Raw genomic sequence first — 25,937 nt, forward strand, 5'->3', positions numbered from 1 at the left:
AGATTTCCTTTTCTAGTATTTTCTTGCCTAGCAAATTTTCTTTATTCTGTAGTGTCACCTGCAGGTCCTGAGTTTATAATCTGTGGTTTTCTCCAGGTACACAGCCAATTGTCTTGCTTTGGTCACCTGTATGAATGAAGAGCACAAGTTGTCATTCCTTAAGAAGATTTTTAATAGTGAGGAACTGATCCATTTCAGGTTGAGGTAAGCAGGAGCATTCCTGGAGATCTTGATGTGGCTTTTCTGTGCATTAATGTAATTGATGAGATCCTGATTTCCCTCAGGTTGCTGGAAGAGGCCCAACTGCAGGATTTGGAGAAGGCCTTGGTTTTGGCCAATCCAGAAACCTCCCTTTGGCGTAAGGAAAAGGACCTGCAGTACTTACAGGGGCACCTTGTTTCAGCTGACCTCTCCTCCAGGGTGACTGCTGTCTGTGGTGTGGTGCTGCCTGGGCAGCCACCAACCTTTGGAGATCAGGTGTGTTGGCATCAGTAGGGTGTGTGCCCCCTTCCCTCTTCTAAACACTGAGTGTGCTTTTTCCCTTGGTTGGGCTCTGTGTCATAGGTGTGAGCCAAATCGAGTTTGCCAAGTTGCTGTTCTATTTACAAAAACGTTCAGGGATGGGCTGGCCCGGTGGCGCAGTGGTTAAATTTGCACGTTCTGCTTCTCAGCAGCCCGGGGTTTGCCAGTTCGGATCATGGGTGCGTACATGGCACCACAGGCACACCATGCTGTGGTAGGAGTCCCACATATAAAGTAGAGGAAGCTGGGCACGGATGTTAGCTCAGGGCCAGGCTTCTACAGCAAAAAGAGGAGGATTGGCAGTAGTTAGCTCAGGGCTAACCTTCCTCAAAAAAAAAAAAAAAAAAAGTTCAGGGAGAGATTAAGAGAAGTTTACCCAGGGCTCTCCTCTCTGATATTCCCTTTGTCCCTATTCAGTGTTAAATTAGAAACTGTAATGATGCCTGTGTGATGCTCTTAACTTTAGTGAAGCTCTTCCATATATCCTCTCATATACTTGCTGTGACAACCATGTGAAGTTGGGTGGCACATGTTTTACCATATTCATGTAAAACAAAGGCAGAATGACTTGCCTGGAGACCCTTGGGCTGCCCTTTGGCGGAGCAGGGCTAGGCCCATGTATAACTCCCAGCAGCCTCTTTCTATCAGAATGCTCTCTTTCCCTATTGTGTGGGAGGCTAGTATCTGTAGTAAACTTAACCCCTGCCATATGGAATGACCTTCTTTCCAAGAGTGTGGCTCCAGACAACACTTTTGAAAGGCTTATAGATCATTATCTGGTGCCATAATCTGGAACATTGGGAGTCAGTCTGTTTTTCCCTACTAGTCTTTAGTCAGTTGTCATTTTCTTTGATGATCAGATCAACCCAGTTTTCTTCTCAAAACAAATGCGTGGTTGTTCCTTGAAACATTAGTTAGTTACTGGGCAGTACAATTAAAAAAAAATTAAAGTATTGTATACATTTAACAAAGTGCACATCTTCAGTGTATAGCTCCATGATTACTTATAAACTGAATATATCTGTGTAACCAGCACTAAGAAACCAGCATTTGCAAAGCCCCTGTGTTTTCCTCTAGGCACTAAGACCCCTTCCTCCTACCCTTAACCACTCTTATAACATAGAATAGGTTTGGGGCGTTCCAATTTTAACATGGGGAAGGATTCTGGTTGGCCTGGGCTTGGTGTTGGGTAGCAGGGGCAGGGCACTGGGGCAGAAGCGCAGAATGGTGCTGTGGCCCAGCCTGCCTGCTAAATTGCTGAGAGTAACAGCCCTGCAGAACATTCAGGAACTTCCAGCCCTGAATCTCATTTTGTTTAACACAAATCTTTAGGAGACTAGCCATATTTGAGAAGTTACTGTTTCTTAAAAGTTAATAATCATTCTAGTTTTTCAAGAGATCCTTTTCTCCTGTTATATTAGATGTATTATTATTTAAACAATTTTTAGTTGTGGTAAAACACACATAACATTTACCATTTAAACATTTTTAAGTGTACACTTCAGTGATGTTAAGTATATTTACATTGTTATGCAAATAAACTCCAGAACTTTTCCATCTTACAGAAGTGAAACTCTATACCCGTTAAAATTTTTTTTTTTAACCTTTTGTTATGGAAAATGTCAAACATATTCCAAAGTAGAAAGAATGGTTTGATGAACCCTCATGTACCTATCACCCAGCTTCAGTAATTTTAGATTTGTGATCAGTTACGTTTCATTTATGTTCCTGCACACTTTCCCCATATCATGTTATTTTGAAGCAACTTCCAGAAATCACATCATTTCATCCCTAAACATTGCAGTATGTATATATCTAAAAAAAAAGGACTTAGAATCAGGGCTATTTTTTTTATTATACCTGAAAAAATATTTAACAATTTTATAGTGTAAAATATCCTTATAGTGTCCGTATTTCCCTTATTGTCTAGTAAATGTATTATGTGCATTCTTGATCTTAGATATCCAAGAATATGGTGAGATAGAGAAAAACAAAAACCCAGTTATGACAGATGAGGTTTGCCCCCATCCCTCATGCATCCGCTTTTTGGCTTCTTAAATGTTGGGAGACCTTTTATTAAATTTGTTAGCAAATTCTGCTGCCCTGCTCCTTCTGGGGGAGTGGTGGGAAAGGAAAGGGAAAAAGCCAGATCCTTACTTGGATAATATACCTATTATTATATACTAATTTATTGGCAGAGGGTTATGTAAAGAGCAATGAAAACATTGTCGTGAAAATTAACTTGTGCCATTTAGAGGAAAGACTTTTTTTTGGAAAGACTCCTTTTGACATGCCTTTGTTTTTCACTTGCCTCCTTAGGCTGGTAATAGGAATTCTTCTCGTGAACAGGAGCTGGCCTTTAGGTCTTATGTGCTGGTTGAGTCCGTCTGCAAAAATCTTCAGACTCTGGCTATGGCAGTGGCTTCTCAGAATGCTGTGTTGTTGGAAGGACCAATAGGATGTGGCAAAACTTCTTTAGTTGAACATCTAGCTGCAATGACGGGTAGAAGGAAGCCCCCTCAACTTCTCAAAGTCCAGCTTGGAGATCAGACTGACAGTAAGGTAATTAAGAAATTGCAGATTTTGATGGGTTAGTATGCTTGTAAATATTTGCATTAAAATATTGTTTTTGCTAAGGGAATATGACAATAGTTACTGGTCTTCCTCGTAACTAATGGGACTATAGCTGTGAAAACCTCAAGTGCCTGCCTATATCCCTATAGAGGTTTAATGGGATTAATCAAAGGATGTGGTATTGACAACGCAGGTGTGTGGTTTTAGTACTTTATCTTCTTTCTGCAGATGCTACTGGGAATGTATCGCTGCACAGATGTCCCAGGAGAGTTTGTGTGGCAGCCTGGCACTCTGACACAGGCAGCCACAAAGGGACACTGGATCCTTCTGGAGGATATTGACTATGCCCCCTTAGACGTGGTATGTCATCTCACTAATCACTGGCTAATTTCCTGTCTTTGAGGAGCATTTTGTAAATAGTGATTCTGGGGGATGATTTAAACAACATAGGTGTTTGATTAGAGACGATATGTTGTGGGAAGCTCGTTCATGTTTACCTGTCTAATCTGATTTGAGGTCTTGGGTTACTTGGTTGATGTCTTGTTTGATAAAATAATTAATAAAATTCGGCTTGAACTGTTCCTGTAGTAGTCGAATATGTGACCAGTTTCACAGCCTGTCTAAGAATAAACGCTGTGGGAAACAGCTTACCCATGTTACAGATAACGTTGAGAACTTTGAGACTTTGCTTCCCAGCTCCAGCGTCTGTAGAGCAGTGACCTGAGGACCGATGAAGGGGGAGAAGATGTAATACGAGCGTGCTTGTCTTTGTTCCTTAAAGAAGATATCTGGATGTATATTTTGGTTTTAAAAAAGATCATTTCTAGTGTGTATAAAATTTAGTTATGGAGGCAGTCCTTGTTTCCTCTGTATTCTGTAAACTATGACAACAAACTATATTGAAGAATGAGAAATTCTTCCTTTGGGCAGGTTTTCCTGAGATTGGTTTTAATTTTCTTTTAATGTGAACGCTAAAGTGAACTGCATATGCACTTTTCCCTTCTTGGATATGAGAATAATTGTGTGTGTGTGTGTGTCTAGGTTTAGGGAGATATGAGAGGGAAGGAGTGGTTATATATACTGTGTATTGTGATGATTTTAGAGTGTGATGAGGTAAAAATGTAATGGGGTTATGGACGAGACAGGGCCTCACAGTTAGATGACCATGTTCTAGAATCTTAATGCTCTGTTTTGAAGGGCTGGAAATAGTTTTCTTTAAAAGATTTTATTTTCCCTTTTTCTCCCCAAAACCCCCCAGAACACAGTTGTATATATTTTTAGTTGTAGGTCCTTCTAGTTGTGGCATGTGGGATGCCACCTCAGCATGGCTTAATGAGCGGTGCCATGTCCGCGCCCAGGATCCAAACCAGCAAAACCCTGGGCTGCTGCAGTGGAGTGCATGAACTTAACTACTCGGCCACAGGGCCGGCCCCTGGAAATAGTTTTCTTAATAAGCCCAGAGCCAAGACTGACTCCTACCAATGAGACTTAAAAATAAAGCAAATATAAACCACAAGGCCAATTTAAAAGTATTTGAGTCTTTTCTCCTTTTAGTGTTCTCTTTCCTGGACAGTTTTTTTTAGATATCAGGGTACCTGTAAGGTCATTAGGATCATGGATCATGGAATTAGAGCCAAAGAAGGTAGATGAACATAAGGGATATTCCATCTAGGCCATGATGGAACCTAGGGATATCCCTTCCCATGGCTAAGTACATTCTTTGATGACCAAGTCCAGATTCAAGACCAAACTGACAGTTTCTATCTTGGTCTCGCTTTTTCAGTGTCTGATAAACATCAGAAAATTCCTGTACTTTGAGTTCCATTTTGTGTGTACCATTCCCTTTCTGTTAATATGTTTATTTCCAGAGGGTATGTGATTCAATTGATTATATTTAAACTTAATTATCATTGTAGTGAAGTTGTGATTACTTAAAAAATGAATCCCTTGATTGTGATTTTGTTGTTTCCAGAACTTCTCAACTAATAGTTAATCCACTACCATTTAAAGATAGCTTTTACAGAGCTCATCAAGGATGATTTTCTTCAGTTTCAAGTGTGGAGTTATCTTGGAGTTGCCCCTATGTTATTTGGAGCTTTCCTTTCATCTCTTAGACATGTACAAAAAGGTGGTGCTTAATAAAATTATGTCTGGTATTTTAGAACTCTCTTCCTTGGCTCTTTGTTCTTCTTACTTTGTTTTTTCTTTTCAAACTTCCTGTATAAACTCACGTGACATAGATCCATATGTCTAGTCCACACTTTTGTCGAGAAATCTTTACTTGGATGTCCCATGGGAAGTGCAAGTTCAGGATGTCCAAAATGGAACATGTCTGCTCTTTCTCAGAACCACCTTTGTCTGCCACCCAGTACCAAGTCAGAACTTTCATGTCTCCTGCTTCTAGCCTCTCAGTTAGTCTTATATTGCTTAGTAATCTTTTCTTATGTCTCTATTCTATTCTCTCCTATCCCACTGCCTTAGCACAGGGCTTCTTGTTTATTTATTTTTGGGGGGGGAATGTTGGCTCTGAGCTAACATCTGTTGCCAATCGTCCTCTTTTTGCTTGAGGAAGATTGTCACTGAGCTGACATCTGTGCCAATCTTCCTCTGTTTTGTACATGGGATGCCTGCACAACATGGCTTGATGAGTGATGTGTAGGTCTGCGCCCAGCTTCCAGACCCACAAACCCTGGGCTGTCAAAGTGGAGCATGTGAACTTAATCACCGTGCCACTGGGCTGGCCCCACCAGTCTTCCTCTTTGTACTTGAGGAAGAGTGTCCCTGAACTAACATCTATTTTTTATGTGAGTCACTGCCACAGCATGGCTTGATGAGTGGTGTAGGTCCGTGCCTGGGATCCAAACCTGCAAACCCCAGGCTGCTGAAGTGGAGCATGTGAACTTAACCACTATTCCACCAGGCTGGCCCAAGGGCTGCTTATTTTTTCCTATCTCTGTCTGTCTGTCTGTCTATCTATATACCTATTTATGTTGCCATCTTGCCTTTGTTACCTGATTAGTGTCTTTTTCCACTTCTTTCCCTTTGGGCTATCTCCCTTTCAGTTTATCTTCTTAATTGTTGCACTATTGGTTTTCTCTCTCTCTCTCTTTTTTTTTTTAAAGATTTTATTTTTCCTTTTTCTCCCCAAAGCCTCCTGGTACATAGTTGTCTATTTTTAGTTGTGGGTTCTTCTAATTGTGGCATGTGGGATGACGCCTTAGCATGGCTTGATGAGCAGTGCCATGTCCGTGCCCAGGATCCGAACCAGTGAAACCCTGGGCCGCCAAAGCAGAGCACGCGAACTTAACCACTTGGCCACGGGGCCGGCCCCAGCACAGTTGGTTTTCTAAAATAAAAAATATAATTTTTCCCTCTAGCCCAAAATTCTTTTAAAAACTTTGATGAGAAAATTCAAACTCCTTGGCTTAGCATAGGAGACCTTTATCATCTATCTCTAAGCCTTGTATTTTTCTACGGCTTCATATGCCCATTCTGCCCTAACCATAGCAGAATCCTCTTATGCCATACTCTTAGGCATATAAGTTTGTATCCACTTGAATATTTTTGCCTGGAGTATATGTGCTATTTTTCTCCCACCACACCTGGCTAATTCCTGCTTGTGCTTTAAGACTCAGTGAATGGCATTACCTCTGGGATGGCTTCACTGCCCTGCTTCTAAACCACTCCATTCTGAATTACAGTCACCCACTATCTTCACATATCATTCTGTACACCTCTGGGCGTATACTGATCGTGATCACACTGATCATGCTGGATGGTGGTTTGCATGGCTCTCTCCCATCAGACGCCAGGCTCTAACGCCTCAGTCATGTCTGGATTGTTAGTGTCCTGCTTGTTTCTGGTCTGTAGTAGACACTCAGTGACCGCTGAATGAATAAGATTGTAGGTGGCTCAGACATTCCCACCTGCCTTTTGACCCCAGTTCACGCTATGAGAACTGGGGTTTCCTTCAAGGATATGTGCTTATCATTTGGAGAGAGAGTTCTTTTGTTTCTTTGTTATGTCTGTGTTAGTAGCTTTATCAGTGACGTTTTGTGATTTAGGTTTCCGTGCTGATCCCTCTTTTGGAGAATGGAGAGCTCTTGATTCCGGGCCAAGGTGACTGTCTGAAAGTGGCTTCTGGATTTCAGTTCTTTGCCACCAGAAGGTATGTCCTATTAACTTTTTTATTCCCACTGTGGAGCCTTTTCCTCATAAGTTTCTACACTATAGTGCTGAGTTCAGAATTACTGGCATAGAGTTCTGTGGGCCCTCTTTAAGCAAAGTTAGTTGGAACAGATGACAGACACAACCTTCTCATTCCTACTTTTAATGAAGATAATTAATTTAGAAAATAAAAGTTGGAGTTGTTTTCACTTAAAAATAAGTAACCGCTTTTAAAAACCTTTATCTTGTTTTCATTTTTCATGTTTTCAGAAATAATCAGAGGTGAAACTTGTCAGATTGCCCTGGATTTTTTTTTTTTGATGAAGATTAGCCCTGAGCTAACATCTGGTGCCAATCCTCCTCATTTTTTGCTGAGGAGGACTGGCCCTGAGCTAACATCCATGCCCATCTTCCTCTACTTTGTATGTGGGATGCCTGCCACAGCATGGCTTGCCAAGCGGTGCCATGTCCGCACCCGGGATCCGAACTGGCGAACCCCAGGCTGCTGACGTGGAACATGCGAACTTAACCACTGCACCACCAGGCCAGCCCCTGCCCTGGATTTGAGTTCTGACACTGACACTTTGTACCTGTACCTTTTCTGAGTATGGTGGGGCTAACAATACCTACTTTACAACTTTGTGTAAGTTGTAATGATTAAATGAAATGATTTGCATTAAAGACTTGTCACATAGTAAGTGCCCAACTAATGGCTATCCATGATCATGGTGATGATAGGTAGATATCAAGCAGTCAAAAAAATTACTTGAATGTAAGTATCAACAAAGGAATAAAAGCTAAGCAAGCTTAGTTTATGACCCTGTCTACGTTTTATAGCAACATGAAGGTAGTAGTTCATTTCCTACTGCTAGTCAATGCCTGTACAGCTTCTCTAAGGTCTTAAAGTGCCCAAGAACTAATGTCACATGATCTTTAATGATCATATTAATGTTTACTGTACCTCACTGAACATTCACCCCCAGATAGGGTGTGGAGCTAACTGAACAGTTCTTAAGAAATACCTTGCTAGGCCTGTTGATTTTAATAGACCTTGATTTTATTCACAGAGATAGTGAAGTTCTTTTCTGCTAGGTACATTTCCCAGCAAGTGCTGGGACATCATAGAAAAGATGTCAGATAAACTTGAATGTAGTTCTTGGCTCTGCCATCTGCAGTCATTGTTGAGTGAGCAGGGGCCGTTCTCTCCTCCTCTTCCTTATGTGTTAGAAGAGAAGGACACCATCCCCTCAGGACAGTTGTTTTGAAGATTAAATTAAATGGCTTATTTGTGTGTGGCTTACCCTGAGTATGTTTAATGAATATTCCTTCTGGAAATTTTTATTTTTTTTAATTTTTTTATTTTTTAGATTTTATTTTTCCTTTTTCTCCCCAAAGCCCCATGGTACATAGCTGTGTATTAGTTGTGGGTCCTTCTAGTTGTGGTATGTGGGATGCGGCCTCAGCATGGCCTGATGAGCAGTGCCATGTCCACGCCCAGAACCAGTGAAACCCTGGGCTGCCGAAGTGGAGTGTGCGAACTTAACCACTCGGCCCCTGGGCCAGCCCCTGGAAATTTTTTGGTTTTGTTTTTGTTTTTGAGGAAGGTTAGCCCTGAGCTAACTGCTGTCAATCCTCCTCTTTTTACTGAGGAAGACTGGCCCTGAGCTAACATCCGTGCCCATCTTCCTCTGGTTTATATGTGGGATGCCTACCACAGCATGGCTTGCCAAGTGGTGTCATGTCCACACCCGGGACCAAACAGGCGAACCCCGGGCCGCCAAAGCGGAATGTGTGAATTTAACTGCTGTGCCACTGGGCCAGCCCCAAGGAAATTTTTTAGTAATACCGTAGTTTTTGATAATAAGCACTGAACTTATTTTTAATGCTTTGGGCCTTGTATTATGTTTTCTGTGTCCTGAAATTAATACCTTAAGAAACAGAAAGATGTTGTTGAGATCAAAATGCCTAATAGAATCATTTGCAGTGATCTGAAAATAACTCGGTTAAAACTCTGTTACTCTCCCTTATGAAAGGAGTCAAACTTGGGTCAGCTGGTAGCCTTTCATTTGTCATCTGCCCTCTAAGCCCAACAGAGTGGTATCTGGCACCAGAAGGGGTTGTGAGTGCTATTCATATATGAGATAATATTGAGCAAGGGATAACCAGGGGCATAATTGAAGATTAAAATTGGGAATTTTGTGTGACTCTGATTTTTATTTTGAAATATAGACTCTTGAGCTGTGGAGGAAATTGGTATCGACCACTAAATAGTCATGCTACTCTGCTAGACAAATATTGGACCAAAATTCATCTAGATAACATGGATAAGACAGAACTGAATGAGGTATGTGATTATCAGAAAGAAAGTATCAATTTTTTTTACTTATTTTTTTTATTTTTGAGGAAGATTAGCCCTGAGCTAACATCTGCTGCCACACCCCCTCCTTTTTGCTGAGGAAGACTGGCCCTGAGCTAACATCCATGCCCATCTTCCTCTACTTTATATGTGGGATGCCTACCACAGCATGGCTTGCCAAGCGGTACTGTGTCCACACCTGGGATCCGAACCGGCAAACCCCAGGCTTCCAAAGCAGAACGTGCACACTTAACTGCTGTGCCACCAGGCTGGCCCCTGGATGCTTTTATTTTTCACTTTCATTATTAAAAGTTCTAGACTTACATGTAAATAGAGGAAATAGTATAATGAATCACCAAAATACTCATTAACCTAAATTTAATAGTTAATATATTAACATTTTGCTCATTATGCTTGAAGGTAAACCTTATAACGTTTCATCCCTAAATACTTTCATGCATCTCTAAAAATTTTAGGGCATTTTCATATGTAACCATAATAATGTTGTTATAGCCAATAAAATGAACCCTGAATTCTTCAGTACTGTTTAGTTTTCAGACCCTATTTAAGTTTCCCCACTTGTCTTCAAAGGATCTTTTTACTAAGTTGATTTGTAACTAGTATCTTTCACACTTACCAGCTTCATGCATATTTTGACATGGGTGTTAATGAAAATTGAGATGCATTATTGTATAGATTTTATACTTTGATTCACTTTGTAGTATCGCTGGTCATCCTCGATCATCAAGAGGTATATCTCACTTTACGCTGCTAACCTCTACCTCCCCCGGGTCTGCTTCCTCACTTGGAAAGCTTCCCATTCCCTAATGCTTCATTTTGGAGAGTAGCTAACGAGGCATTGTCAGTTGACTATTCAGGCCTGGGAGGGACGCTGTGCTCTTTCTTGGTGTAAGCTTTTAGATAAATAAGTGACATTGGACAGCCTTTTCAAATAGTTTATTCCGCAGTCTAGGTGTTGATTAGCAGAGGGGTTTTCAGGGTATCTGGCTCATCGTATTCCTGGAAAAGGCTTGCTCATGTAATCCCTTGGAAGCCCGCCTTGCCAGTGTGATTTTACAGCCCTACAGCCCATTTTGCACTTGCAAGTTTCTTATCTCACTCTAGTTTCCAGTTGTGTATTTCTGTGTCTGATGTTTTTTTCTTCTCCCATCTTGTCGCCCTCACCTGTAAGCTCTCCAGTAACTCATTCCCCTTTCTGTCCCCAGCATCCACTCAGTGCCTGCGCTTTCTAAACATTTGTGGTATTGCTCTGTCCTCATGTAGCACTTTCTTTTGCAGTTGTGGACGTGTGAATGTTTAGTTTTCAGACTTAAATTGCCAGTGTGCTGAACCCAGCTTGCAAGTAGATGTTTAGAAACATCTTCGTATTAGTCTTTACGAACATTACACTACAGGCGTTACAGAATGGCTGTCACTTTCATTCACTGAAAGAACACTGTGCTGAACTCTGCGGGGGTTCTTGTTAAAGGAGATGACTGAAGCTCACATTTAGGTGTGATTTATTGGGGATTGAGAGGATGAGAAGAAGATTTGACAGCTGCTCTTCTCCCACTTCTTGTGTTCTCTACTTGAAGTAAAAGCCAAAGCTCATCTTTACATTGCTGCCCTGAACAGCAGTGAGTCATTCTGCTCACAGGAAGAGCAGCAGGAGCACTCACCCCCTCATTCCAGTGACGCATGTCATATTTAGATAGTTGACTCTGAGAAGCTCACTTGTTATTTGTAAGCTTCTGGGCGTATGAGTCCTAATAACACTCTCCTGAATAAATGATAAGTGGCTAAAACTCTTGTGTGTATTACTTAGGAAATAAAATAATCTCCTATGCTGACCTCATGGGGAACTCAAGGAATCGCATTTCTGTTACTGCCAACCCTAGTCGTCTAATGCTTAGAAAGATTGTCTTTGAATTCTTGCTGAAATATCAAATTATAGTTTAAAAAATGAGCTATTTCCATAGTGCTAGTCTCATACCTGGTCAGTGCCAGGAACTTACCTGTGGCAGTTTCTCAAACCTTGTCTCCCCCATACAGCTTGAATGTGTTTCTGATGTCTTAAGGCTGGTGCCTTCAATGGCCTACTTTCTCTGCTGGCAGTGCCCACTCACTGCCACTAATGACCTCGTCCTGCTCAGTGACACCTTCCTGGGTCTCTCAAGCAGGACTAACCACTTATTGTTTGTACTGCAAGCTTGATTTGCTTGCATAATCTGCTGCTTGTACCAGACAGAACTTCTTGAGGGTGAGCTCCATTCCTTACTTCTTTTGTTCCCCTATCCCTGGAACAGTGCCTGATATAAAGTAGGTACTTAATAAATGCTTATTAAAGGAATGAATCTCCAAAATACGTATCAAGTTGATAATAGAGCCATATCATGTCAGATTAGTTTATTAAGTAATACTGTGTTTAAATTTTTACATTTATGGTAATAACAAAAGACAATTTTTGGGTAGGTAGAAAATGACTAGTTGATGGGTGTATATAAATCTTTTCTATTCAGAACTCTGTTTTCCAAATAGCTGAGAGTTTACTAGAGTATTAAACTTGCCAGAGTTTTTTTCCCCAGTAAAAATAGCTCTTTTTCTTTCTGATCATAAATATACATGCTCATATAATGGAATCACTACTCAGAAGTGAAAAGGAATGAACTGCTAATGTTTGCAGTAATATCTGGATGAATCTCTGAATCATTTTGCTGAATAAGAGAAATCAAACTGCATACTACATCCTATATGATACCATGTGTGAGACAGACTTGAAAGCAAAACTATAGGGATCAGAATCAGATTCGTGACTCTCAGGGGCAAGGGTACAGGGGAAGAGATTGATTACAAAAGGGGCATGAAGGAACTTTTTGTTTTAGTGGTGATAGAAATAGTCTGTATTTTGTTTGTGGTTACCAAGGTCATAAATATATGACCAATTTTGTAGAGATTCCTTCTATACACAAAAATGTATATTCTGTATTTGAGAGATCCACGTATATCTGTTAAATTGAAATTGTTGATTTTATTATTCTCTTCTTTTGTCCTTAATTTTTAAGATGGTAAATTTTATGTTTTTTTTTAATTGAGGTCATAACAGTTTATAACATTGTGAAATTTCAGTTGTACGTTATTATTTGTCAATCACCATATAAATGTGCCCCTTCACCCTGTGTACCCACCCCCTAACCCCCTTTCCCTCTGGTAACCACTAAACTGTTTTCTTTGTCTGTGTGTTAGTTTATCTTCGACGTTTGAGTGAAATCATATGGTGTTTGTCTTTCTCTGTCTGGCTTATTTTAATTAGCATAATACCTTCAAGGTCCATTCATGTTGCGAATGGGACAATGTTGCCCTTTATTTACGGCTGAGTAGTATTCTGTTGTGTGTGTGTGTGTGTGTGTATACACACACACACACACACTACATCTTCTTCATCCAATCATCAGTTGATGGGCAGTTGGGTTGCTTCCACTTCTTGGCTATAGTGAATAATGCCATAATGAACTTAGGGGTGCGTAAGTCTCTTTGAATTGCTGATTTCAAGTTCTTTGGATAGATACCCAGTAGTGGGATAGCTGGGTCATACGGTATTTCTATTTTTAATGTTTTGAGACGTCGCCATACTGTTTTCATTAATGGCTGCACCAGTTTGCATTCTGACCAGCAGCGTATGAGTGTTCCCTTTTCTCTATATCTTCTCCAACATTTGTTCTTTTTTGTTGTGGTGATTATAGCCATTCTAACGGGTGTAAGAGATATCTTAGTGTAGTTTTGATTTACATTTCCCTGATGAATAGTGATGTTGAACATCTTTTCATGTGCCTATTGGCCATCTTTATATCTTCTTTGAAAAAATGTTTATATCCTATGCCCATTTTTTGATCGGGTTGTTTGTTTTTTTGTTGTTCACTTGTATGAGTTCTTTATATATTTTGGAGATTAACCCATGGTTAGATATATAATTTGTAAATATTTTCTCCTAGTTAGTGGGTTGTCTTTTTGTTTTGTTCCTGATTTCCTTTGCCTTGCAGAAGCTCTTGAGTCTGATGAAGTCCCACATGTTAGTTTTTTCTTTTGTTTCCCTTGACATGGTATTCGAAAAGATCCTTCTAAACCGATGTCAAAGAGTGTACTGCCTATATAGTTTTCTTCTAGGAGTTTATGGTTTTGGGTCTTACCTTCAAGTCTTTGGTCCATTTTGAGTAAATTTTTGTGTATGGCAAAAGGTAACGATCTACTTTCATTCCTTTGCATGTGGCTGTCCAGTTTTCCCAAGACCATTTATTGAAGAGACTTCCCTTACTCCTTTGTATGTTCTTAGCTCCTTTGTCGAAGATTAGCTGTCTGTAGATGTGTGGTTTTATTTCTGGGCTTTCAGTTTTGTTCCATTGATCTGTGTGTCTGTTTTTGTACTAGTACCATGCTGTTTTGATTACCATAGCTTTGTAATATATTTTGAAGTCAGGGTTGCGATGCCTCCAGCTTTGTTCTTTTTTCTCAGGATTGCTTTAGCAATTTGGGGTCTTTTGTTGCCCCATATGAATTTTAAGATTCTTTGTTCAATTTCTATAAAGAATGTCATTGGGATTCTGATTGGGATTGCATTAAATCTGTAGGTTGTTTTAGGTAGTATGGACGTTTTAACTATGTTTATTCTTCCAATCCATGTGCATGGAATTTCTTTCCATTTCTTTCTGTCATCATCAGTTTCTTTCAATATTGTCATATAGTTTTCATTATATAGGTCTTTCACCTCCTTGGTTAAATTTATTCCTAGATATTTTATTCTTTTTGTTGCGATTGTAATTGGAATTGTATTCTTGAGTTCTTCTGTTAGTTTGTTATTAGAGTATAGAAGTGCAACTGATTTTTTTAAGTTGACTTTGTACCCTGCAACTTTGCTGTAGTTGTTGATTATTTCTAATAGTTTTCTGATGGATTCTTTAGGGTTTTCTATATACAAAATGATGTTGTCTGCAAACAGCAAGTTTCACTTCTTCGTTGCCTGTTTGAACTCCTTTTATTTCTTTTTCTTGCCTAATTGCTCTGGCCAAAACCTCCAGTATAAGGTTGAGTAAGAGTGGTTAGAGTGGGCACCCTTGTCTTGTTCCTGTTCTGAGAGGGATGGCTTTCAGTTTTTCACCGTTGAGTATAATCTCAGTTGTGGGTTTGTCGTATATGGCCTTTATTATGTTGAGGCACTTTCCTTTTATACCTTTTTATGGAGAGTTTTTATCCTAAATGGATATTAGGTCCTGTCAAATACTTTCTCTGCCTCTATTGAGATGACCATGTGGTTTTTATTCCTGAGTTTGTTAATGTGGTGTATCACATTGGTTTGTGGATGTTGAACCATCCCCTGCGTCCCTGGTATAAATCCCTCTCGGTCGTGGTGTGTAATCCTTTTAATGTATTGCTGTATTTGGTTTGTTGACATTTTGTTGAGGATTTTTGCATCTATGTTCATCAGCGATATTGGCCTGTTCTTTTCCTTCTTTGTGTTGTAGTTGTCTGGCTTTGGGATCAGTGTGATGTTGGCCTCGTTGAATGTTATTGGGAAGTGTTCCATCTTCCTCAATTTTTTGGAATAGTTTGACAAGGATAGTTGTTAAATCTTCTTTGAATGTTTGGTAGAATTCTCCAGAGAAGCCATATGGTCCTGGACTTTTATTTTTTGGGGAGATTTTTGATTTCTGTTTCAATCTCTTTACTTGTGATTGGTCTGTTCACATTCTCTAGTTCTTATTGATTCAGTTTTTGGAGGTTGTATGAGTCTAAGAATTTATCCATTTCTTCTAGATTGTCCAATTTATTGGCTTATAATTTTTCATAGTATTCTCTTATAGTGTTTTGTATTTCTGTGGTATCACTTGTAATTTCTCCTCTTTCTAATTTCATTTATTTGTGCCTTCTCTTTTTTTTTCTTAGTCTGGCTAACGGTTTGCCAATTTTGTTTATCTTCTCAAAGAACCAGGTCTTTGTTTCATTGGTCCTTTCTACTGTTTTTTATTGTTGTTTCAGTTTCATTTATTTCTTATCTAATTTGTATTGTTTCCCTCCTTCTGCTGACTTTGGCCTTTGATGTTCTTTTTCTAATTATGTTAGGTGTAGTTTAAGATTGTTTGAGATTTTTCTTGTTTGTTAAAGTGGACTTGGATTGCTATGAATTTCCCTCTTAGGACTGCTTTTGCTGCATCCCATATGAGTTGGTATGGTGTATTTTCATTCTCGTTTTGTCTCCAGATATTTTTTGACTTCTTCTTTGATTTATTCAATGATCCATTGGTTCCTCTGTAGCATTTGTTTAGTCTCCACATATTTGTCGCTTTGCCAGCTTTTTTCTTGTAGTTGATTTCCAGTTTCAAAACATTGTTGGAAAAGGGCTTGATAGCATTTCAGTCTTAAATTTATTGAGGCTTGTCTTGTTTCCCAATATATGGTCTATTCTTGAGAATGCTCCATGTGCACTTCAGAAGAATGTGTATTCTGCTGTTGTTGGATGGAGTGTTCTATATATATCTATTAAGTCCATCTGGTCTAGTTTTTCATTTAAGTCAACTATTTCCATGTTGACGTTTTGTCTGGATGATCTGTCCATTGATGTAAGTGGGGTGTTGAGGTCCCCTACTCTTATTGTGTTACTGTTAATATCTCCTTTTATGTTTGTTAGTAGTTGCTTTATGTACTTTGGTGCTCCTGTGTTGGGTGCATATGTATTTATAAGTGTTATGTGTTCTTGGTGGAGTGTCCCTTTTATCATTATATACTGCCCCTCTTTGTCTCTCATTACCTGTTTTGTCTTGAAGTCTACTTTGTCTGATATAAGTATGGCAACACCTGCTTTCTTTTGTTTGCCATTGGCTTGGAGTATCATCTTCCATCCCTTCACTCTCAGCCTGTGTTTGTCTGTAGAGCTGAGATGTGTTTCCTGGTGGCAGCATATTTTTGGGTCTTGTTTTTTAATCCATCCAGCCGCTCTGTGTCTTTTGATTGGAGAATTCAATCTGTTTACATTTAGAGTGGTTATTGATATATGGGGGCTTAATGCTGCCATTTTATCGCTTATTTTCTGGTTCTTTTGCCTTTCCCTTGTTTCTCATCCCAGTGTTTTGGACTGCCAATTTAGTTTGGTAGTTCTCTATGATGGTTTTCTTAGTTTTCTCTTTATTTATCATTTGTATCTGTGTTCTGTTTATGTTTTTAGTGGTTACTATGAGGTTTGTATAAAAAATTTCATAGACGTGATAGTCCATTTTCTCATAGCCCCTTATTTCCTTAACCTAAGCCAATCCCATCCCTTTCCTTCTAAGTTATTATTGTCATAACTTATTCCAATTTGTGTTGTGAGTTTGTGGTTAAGATGATGATATTACTTTTTTTTTATGATAGCTATTTTGAATTCTCTGTCATTTAGATTATAAAGTTCTGTGCCTTGAGGATTGGTTTCTGGGTGCTTGTCATTTTCCTTCTGCTCTGGAGTATTAAAATATTTTTTCCTATTGTTTACTGGTGTGGATTTGTGCCTCTGCATTGTGATAGTATTTGGTTGCAGCTTCCACCTGCCACTATTGGATAGGGGTCAGGATTTGTGTATTATGAACCCTCTGTGGTCTGTGGCTTGCTCACTCACAGCTACTGCTTTTCTATCATATGTGAGGGTGCTCTGGTCAACTGGCCAAGCTGGAGTGCTGGGTGCAAGGAGGGGCACTTTTTTTCACCTGCAGGATCATAGAGACTTCTCACTCTGCCCTTACTATCTGTTCTCCTAGGATGCTGGCTTGATGAAGACCCCCCCTGTAATAGCTTAGCCTTCTCTCTGTGGGGCTTTCCCTCGGGCTATGAGGGAACTTGGAGAGAGAATCTGTTCCCGCAGAGGGCCACCCCTCCTCCCTCCTCTCAGAGCTGTGCTTGGCCCCGGGGTTGTTGCCATTTGGAAAGGAGAGGGCATCCCCTTGCCTCCTTCCACTTCCTCTGGGCGTCCAGTACCTCCACCTCAGGTGCATGGCTGTGTGGGTCTCTGAGACATCTTTTGTGTTGTGTGGATGTCCTCTGTTGGTGTATGAATGTCCTTGTTGTATATCAGAGGTGAGAATCTAAGGGAAGCGCTCACTCCACTATGATGCTGACGTCACTCCTGTCCTCCACTTAATTTTTTATCCATCTGAATTTTGTAAAAACGTAGGAAGAAATAAGATCTATGAGATTTACGACTTTGATGTGACTGCTAAAAGTTTTGTTTCTGTATCTTTGTAAATATGTGGACATTACATACTTAACATGTGCAAAATATGTGGACGTTTCGTATACAAATTGGAATCACAATATACTTTTAAAGCTACTTTAAGTTATTGGGTGGTAATATTTCTAATATATTCATGATATTTCCCTTCCTTCTCAAATAGATTTGATTGAAAAAATCCATATCATAAAACCTTAGAACCAGTATCATGAGCGCCAAGTACTATGCTCCAAAAAATTCTCACTAGTTATCAAAGTGAAGAGGACCAGACCTTTTGCTTTTTAAATTCTGTTCTCTGCTTTTTATCAGTACTTACCACTAGGCCCTTTTACTATGGTCTGCTTTTGAAAACTCTTTTCCTTTTCTCATTAACTGCTTCTAATTTGCTTTTGGCTGAGAAATGCTGTAATCAACCTTAGTAGAATTGTGTTTAAAATGAGAGTCCATAGCACTCATGGGATTCTTCAGCGAGTTAATTTCTGGGACTTGGATGCATATGTTGCTTGGAGATCTTTTCCCGTCTGGCCTGTACACCCTAAGCTGTGTTGTAGATGGTGAGATTACCAGATAGCTGAGTTCTAGGCAGGAAGAAAAGTCATGGCCTTTGAAGAGGAAGGGGGTGGGGTTAAGGGCAGAAGTTCTTATACTTGGTAAAGATGACAAATTTCATAGAGAAATCCATTTTTGGGTTGATTAGTGTCAGCAGCAGTTTACATGTGACTTTTAAAAATCACTGTGTGTGCGACTGACTTTTCTTTGCTTTTTCTCCCTCTGTCAGGTTCTTCAGAACAGATATCCTAGCCTATTGACAGCAACTGATCACCTGCTTGACATTTACCTCCAACTTACTGGCGAGAAACATCGCTCGCAGAGTGATAGTTCTGCTGCATCTGAACAGGCACCTGAAGAGGTTTCAGAAGCCAGGAGAGAAAACAAAAGACTAAGCCTTGAGGGAAGAGAATTGTCTCTCAGGTATTGGCCTAAACACTTTTTTGAGTTGATATTTTAAAAACTGCTTCCTTCAAAAGTTCTTACCAGCTAGAACTGAATAGTTATGAGAGGTCAGGTGTTGAAATTAGATGTCTGAGGGGCTGGCCCCGTGGCCGAGTGGTTAAGTTCGCACGCTCGGCTGCAGGCGGCCCAGTGTTTCCTTGGTTCTAATCCTGGGCGTGGACATGGCACCGCTCATCAAACCACGCTGAGGCAGCGTCCCACATGCCACAACTAGAAGAACCCAGAACGAAGAATATACAACTATGTACTGGGGGCTTTGGAAAGAAAAAGGAAAAAAGTAAAAATCTTTAAAAAAATAAATAAATAAAAAATAAAATAAAATTAGACGTCTGGAGTGCTTCATGGAGTCAGATCCCTTCTTCAGATCTGTGGTTACTGATTGGGGTGGCTTTTAAAGGTAATGCTATTTTAGCTTTAAAAAATAACTTTTAAAGCCAAAGTTGGGAACAGTTGCTGACATAATTCTTTCACTGGATATCCTTCTGTAACCCTTGGGGTCTTAAATAAGACTCTCGGATTTTGCTGTGTGTAGGGAGTTCTGTGCCTTTGCTCTCCATTCTCGATGGTTGACTTGCCCTTGTAGACGTGAAAATTAGGAATGGGCAGCTCCCCTCAGTTTGCTCTGGGAGTTAGTTGCTCCCCTTCCTCCGCTGCCTTGTCATGCATGGATCAGGGAGAAATGAGTGATAGGTCACTTCCTGATAGGAGTAGAGACTGGGACCACTAACCTATTCTTTCCCCTGACACTATTTATCTTCACATTGCCAGAAAAAAACAGAGACTTTGTTGTCAGAGACTTTGTTAAGTGGACCAAGTAAACTCTGATGCCTTTCGTGTCTTTGGCATGTGGCCTTTTATTTCTTGACTTTTTTTTGTTTTGTCTTTTTAAGGGATTTACTGAACTGGTGTAATCGGATTGCCCATAGCTTTGACAGTCTGTCTTCATCAGCATCGTTAAATATTTTTCAGGAGGTGAGATACAGTCTTCCCGCTTGTTTTCTCTGTGCTGTCTAATGCTGTTGGTGTCCATAATTATCTTCTATCTCTTGAACTGCTAGCAGAGTTTTTCTTTTGTGTTAGATATGTTTATTATCCTTAGCTAGTTACAACTGAACTAATGTTGCCTTAAAACTAATTGGATGTAGTAAATGCTTTTTGGTTTTTGAAACAGGTTACTACTAATTTCAAATAAGTACAGTTTGAGATAGAGTAAAACATGTACTGAAATTAAAGGTAAAAAGATCTCCCAGGTGATAAATACTGTTGTAAAATATAAAGTGTTTCTAACATGTTTAATGTTTATTCATTTATATAATTTCTTAGTCTATTTGATAGATTTGTATTTGTCTGATCCCTCCGCTTGTCTCAGTAGGGCTTTTTAACTTCAGTCTAGAGAAATTTATGTGAGGGTTACAAAGTATAACCTGGTATGCTGGGCTTGGGAAAAAATGTGTTATGTGGGAGGGAAGCCCTATTGAATTTCAGCTCTGCCGTACTCAATAAGAACCAAGAGTTTTATTCCTGTCTGCTTAAGAATGTAAGTATACTGCCTGAAGACCTATGGGCTCTTAAAACATTGACCAATTTGAGTACAGTGTGTTCTGGTTTCTGTCAGCTTGGATTGAGGAGAGGATAGTCACCCAGTTTGGTTTGCAGGATCTTTTTGTGTTTGGTAAACTTACTTTGAGTAGAAAGAAATGTCATTTGGAGCACACACTTAAACTCAGCTGAACCCTGAAACGCGTGTGCCAGTCTTTTAATCTCTTTCCTCTCCAACGAACTCTCCTTCCCATTCTTCTACATTTCTCTTCTTCCTTACAGATAACCTTGTTTTGTACTTTTAAAATAAAACTGTGGCATTGGTGGGATTCCTCTTATCTTCTTTAGTCTCTATTTTAGCATGTCATTGTATGTTTGTGTGAGAAACTACTTTATTGAGATATAATTCACATACTGTAAAATTCACTCTTTTAATGTGTCCCATTTGGAGTTTTTTAGTGTATTCAGAGAATTATGCAACCATGACCACTGTCTAATTCTAGGACGTTTCATATAAATGAAATCATACAATATGTGACCTTTTGTAGCTGACTTCTTCTTCTTTTTTTTTTTTTTTTTTTTGAGAAAGATTAGCCCTGTGCTAACATCTGCCAATCCTCCTCTTTTTGGTGAGGAAGACTGGCCCTGAGCTAACATCCATGGCCATCTTCCTCTACTTTATATGTGGGACACCTCCCACAGCATGACTTGCCAAGCTGTGCCATGTCTGCACCCGATATCCAAACTGGTGAACACTGGGCCACCGAAGCGGAATGTACGAACTTAACCGCTGCGCCACTGGGCCGGCCCCTGTAGTTGGCTTCTTTAACTCAGCATATTTTCTCAGTTTATGTGTGTTGTAGAATGTGTTGGTACTTCTTTTTATGACTAACTTTTCATTGTATTGATATACCACATTTTGTTTTTCTATTCATTCGTTGATGGATATTGAGGTTGTTTTCACTTTTGGCTATTGTGAATAATACTGCTGTGAACATTTGTGTACAAGTATTTTATTAATATAGAAGTAATATATATGTATTGTTGTTAATGGGAAAATACAGGAAAGCAAAATGATAAAATAAAACTATTCCCCGAATCAGAGATTCCCCAGCACTGTTGACACCTTGGTGTACCTCCTTCCAGATCTTTTTCTATGCCTACAGGCTTAAGAACTCTTCTACTGTATGAGAGTCTCCTTTCAAGACACTACCTTGTTGAAGAGATCGGGCTGGTTGTTTTACAGAATGTTCCACCTTACGGGTTTAACTGGTTGCTTTTTTTTCTTGAGGAAGATCAGCCCTGTGCTAACATCTGCCAATCCTCCTCTTTTTGCTGAGGAAGACTGGCCCTGAGCTAACATCCATGCCCATCTTCCTCTACTTTATATGTGGGATGCCTGCCACAGCATGGCATGCCAATCGGTGCCATGTCTGCACCCAGGATCCGAACCGGCGAACCCTTGGCCGCCGAGAAGCGGAACATGCAAACTTAACTGCTGCACCACCAGGCCGGCCCCTGGTTGCTTCTTCATTGCTGTGACAACTGGTGTCCTGCAATTCAATCCAATTCTGATACTGACTACCTGGAGTTAGTGTAGACCCCACAGGTTCAAGGGCTCAGTCCTCCACAAAACTGACCCCACTCTGGATTCCAGCCACAAGTCTGAGGGGCCACCCACACTTGTGACCTATTAGCTATAAATTCAGGGGTTCCCACAAGCTCCTCAGGTTCAATAATTGACTCACAGAATTCATTGAAAGCACTATACTTACAGTTCAGGTTACAGTTTTAGTACAAAAGATATAACTCAGGAACAGTAAAATGGAAGAGACTTATCAGATAAGGCCAGGTCCTGAGCACAGGAGCTTTTGTCTTCCTGTGGAGTCAGGATGTGCCACTTTCCTGGTACATCAATATGTCCACCAACTGGAAGCTCTCCAAGCTATGGATGTCCAGCATTTTATCGGAGTCTTATTATGTAATTGTCCGTATGATTGAGCTTGGTCTCTGGTCCCTCTCTTCTCCCCAGAGGTTGGGGATGGAGCTGAAAGTTTCAACTTTCCAATCAGTGCTTGGTCTTTCTGACCTGGCTCGCTCCTTCCTTAAACTGTCTAAGGGCCCATCTAAGAGTCCCCTTGCTTAGCCTAATAAACTCAGCTATGGTCTAGAGGGGCTCTACTGCATAACAGAAGACACTCCTTACTCCTGGTAATTCAAGGATTTTTGAAGCTCCGTGCCAGGAATTAGAGACAAAGACCAGATAAATCCTCTCTCTCTCTCTTTTTTAAATGCTTGCAGGAAGTTTATTCAAATATTACACTTGATGATGGCAGAACCAGCTATGTTCTTTGTTCTGCCACGCGCATAGTGTTCTTTTCCTTGTCATTTTATCTTTTGTAGTTCCTATAAATAGAAGTTTAACAAAATGTTTGATGTATTCAGGTTCCACTTTTTTGTTGTAGAATCCATTTTTGGTGGTGATAGGTACTTTATATTTCCTTACATCAGGAGATATGTATCTGGTTGGCCTCTCTCTCGATGCTAAGACTGAGTAGTGGATTAGGTGATGACAGTGTGATCCCTTTATAGCACACCAGGAGTTTCCCTTTACAGCTAGGAAGTAATCTTCTGGTGTTACTGCCCCTGTGTGAGAGTCACTTCCCACTAGAAACATATACCTAATCATTGACACTAATTGCTATTTTTGCCTGAATTTAGGATTTGCAAAATGAGGTTTTTTTGGTTTATTTTCCTAATTAACCAGTATTTTGATAGGAAAGCCTTCACAGGTTTTTGTTTCCTGTCTCTCTTATGGTAAGGTCCTTGAGTCTAGGGTTGGTACTTTATTTGTACTCTCTTGAGTCTTAGAGAAATGTTCCTGCTGGATTTTGTGTTCCTACCTTTTGTGGCCAAGATAGTGATGCTCTGTCATTAACATATTATTTTAAAAATCAGCTGGCATTTACCTTGGTTATTTTAATAGGCTCTGGACTGTTTCACAGCAATGCTTTCTAAGCATACAAGCAAACTGAAAATGGCAGAAGTAATTGGAAGCAGACTGAACATTTCCAAGAAAAAGGTATGTAGTGCTATTTTTACTTCTCTATTGAAAGGAAGCTGAGATGTTTACCTTACTTTCTGGTCTCTGGCCCTTACCTGGAACAGCTTTTGCAATAAGTGCCTGCTTTATCAAAGTTGGTAGTTTCATTGCTGTCTCTCATAGACATACAGCTGTCACTCTCTTCTAGATAAGTAATTGTCCATGTGTTCTACATTTTTAAAATGAGTTTCCTCGTGTCCTTTACTATATGCCTGCCTTACTCTCCAGTGTTTTAATGAGCATGTTATTCTGTAGGTTGTGGACTTAGGACTGAAATTATATTTTAGTAACACTGTTGTCTGTAGTTTTATGCACAATTAAGTTTTCCCCAACTTTTTATTATTAATATCTTCAAACATCAGAAAAGTTGAAAAGAATAGTACTGATGAACATCTGTATACCCACTTCTTAGGTTCGTTGCTGACATTGTTAATATTTTGCCATTCTTGTTTTATATCAAAATATGTATTTTTGGTGGAGAGAGCCTTTTAGCAGTGGTGTTGGTAGCTAGAGAAATGTCTGGGGCCCATTTGAGGCAGATATCTGGCATTCCCAAATGAGCGATGACTCAGAAAAGCCTTATGTCAGGAACTGACATAGAGATATTCTTTAGGCTTCTGAAGCTGTTGGGATGGTTTTGGCTGCAGGTGGCAGAACACCAACTAAAAGGGCCTTAAACAGTAAATATATTAATTATAGTAGGCTCTCACAATGAAAGTACCATGATTGGCTTAGATTGATAATATTCTTGGTTGAAGAGGAGTTCCCCTTCCCTGAGCATTTTGCCTCTTTCATGCCTGCCACAAACCTGAGCAAAATCTGGGTTCTTTGGGTTAGTGACAAGGATAAGAGAGGAATGTTGGTTAGGTGTCCTGGAGCGTGTGACAGCTTCTCTTCCTCCTTTGACTGCAGTCGTATGTACCAAGGCTTATTCAAGTCCCTGTTTCCTGCATTATGTTAGAAATTTAAAGCAGAGCAAAACTTAGGTGAAGAAAAATTGCTTTAATTTTTTTCATATCTTCTAGGAATAGAGCTTTCTATTCATTCTCTATGGGGGTGTGTCAGTGTGTTCACTTTAGATATAGGCTTATTTGAATGAATAAAAAGAACTATTACAGGGAACTGTTCAGGGTCAATGTTTAAAAAACATATTAGAGATTTGGAAAATTAAAAAAGTAATTAAAAGCTGACTTTCCTGTGTTGGAAGTAGAAAGTGCTTCTTAGTAAAGGGCTATTTAGAAGGGCACAGTAAGCCTTATGATTGAGAAATGTTTGAAAAGTATACAGAATTTCACTCAGGTAAAATCTTTGCCCTCCCATAGGCTGAGTTCTTCTGTCAACTTTATAAACCAGAAATTGTGATCAATGAGCTAGACGTGCAAGTGGGTCGAGTGCGGCTTCTGCGGAAACAAAGTGATGCCATCCACATACAGCGGTAAATGTGGTTCTGAACTAATCTGAGAACAGTGGGGTTGTTAGAACCTTAATAGAAGGTCTAGTCCAGCCCCTTATCTTTGAGCAAGAGATGTGTCTGAACTATCATCTCTCCAGTGTGCTGGAGGGTTCCCAAAGTATGTTCTGAGAAACTAGATGTTAATAGGTGAAGGAGATGATGAGAATTGTTAGAGATTTGAGACTAGCAAAACTGTGTCTTTGATTTTATTCACTGTAGTGTATTTAGTGAAGTAAGCCTCACTTGGAAGTCAGGTCAGGTCCTAACATTAGTCTGTTAATGCCTTGTAGGCTGGAATTATATAAGACTCTGAGATCTAGGTACCATTTATTAAATACTTACCATATGCCTAACATTGTGCTAAGTGCTTTGATTTGTTTTCTTGTGTAGTGGTTATAATAATCCTGTGAATAAGGTTGCCCTTACAAATTACCAGAAACTTGGCCCAGAACAACAGATATTTATTCTCTCACAGACATCTCAACGGACATTTATTCCCTCCAGTTCTGGAGGCTAGAAGTCTGAAATCAAGGTGTTGGCAGGGCCATCCTTCCTCTGAAGTCTTCTGCCTCTTCCTGGCTGTGGCTCCCAGCAGTCTTTGGTGTTCCTCGCTATATACCTAAGCTGCATGACCCTGACCCCTGTCTCCGTTGTCATATGGTCTTCTTCCCTGTGTATGTTTCTTTGTGTCTGTAAGTCTCTCTCTTTAAAAGGATGCCAGTCATTGGATTTAGGATATATCCTTAAATCCACTAGCATATGATTTTAATTTTATTACATCTGCAAAGACCCTGTTTTCAAATAGGGTCACATTCACAGATTCTGCATGGACATGAATTTTTAGGGAAGACTATTTAACCCACTACAACGGGAACTGTTATTATCCAAATTTTGCAGTTGAGGAAGTGAGACTAAAAGAGGTTAAGTAATTTGCCCAAGATGACACAGCTAGTACAGGTACTGT

The 25,937-nt window shown here is 39.8% G+C and overlaps 1 protein-coding gene across 1 annotated transcript in view; it reads left to right on the plus strand.

The window, feature by feature from the left end:
• Nucleotides 1-25,937, plus strand: part of MDN1 (midasin AAA ATPase 1) — a 170,898-nt gene that overhangs the window by 34,088 nt on the left and 110,873 nt on the right. The window contains exons 4-13 of the mRNA XM_046676076.1: nt 97-204; nt 285-477; nt 2,842-3,084; nt 3,325-3,456; nt 7,161-7,264; nt 9,493-9,607; nt 18,643-18,836; nt 19,769-19,850; nt 23,404-23,499; nt 24,843-24,955. Coding sequence (XP_046532032.1) covers nt 97-204; nt 285-477; nt 2,842-3,084; nt 3,325-3,456; nt 7,161-7,264; nt 9,493-9,607; nt 18,643-18,836; nt 19,769-19,850; nt 23,404-23,499; nt 24,843-24,955 — 1,380 coding nt within the window. The remainder of the gene's footprint in view (nt 1-96; nt 205-284; nt 478-2,841; nt 3,085-3,324; nt 3,457-7,160; nt 7,265-9,492; nt 9,608-18,642; nt 18,837-19,768; nt 19,851-23,403; nt 23,500-24,842; nt 24,956-25,937) is intronic.

Source organism: Equus quagga, chromosome 11, assembly GCF_021613505.1.
Source record: "Equus quagga isolate Etosha38 chromosome 11, UCLA_HA_Equagga_1.0, whole genome shotgun sequence".
In the NCBI taxonomy this organism is placed as follows: domain Eukaryota; kingdom Metazoa; phylum Chordata; class Mammalia; order Perissodactyla; family Equidae; genus Equus; species Equus quagga.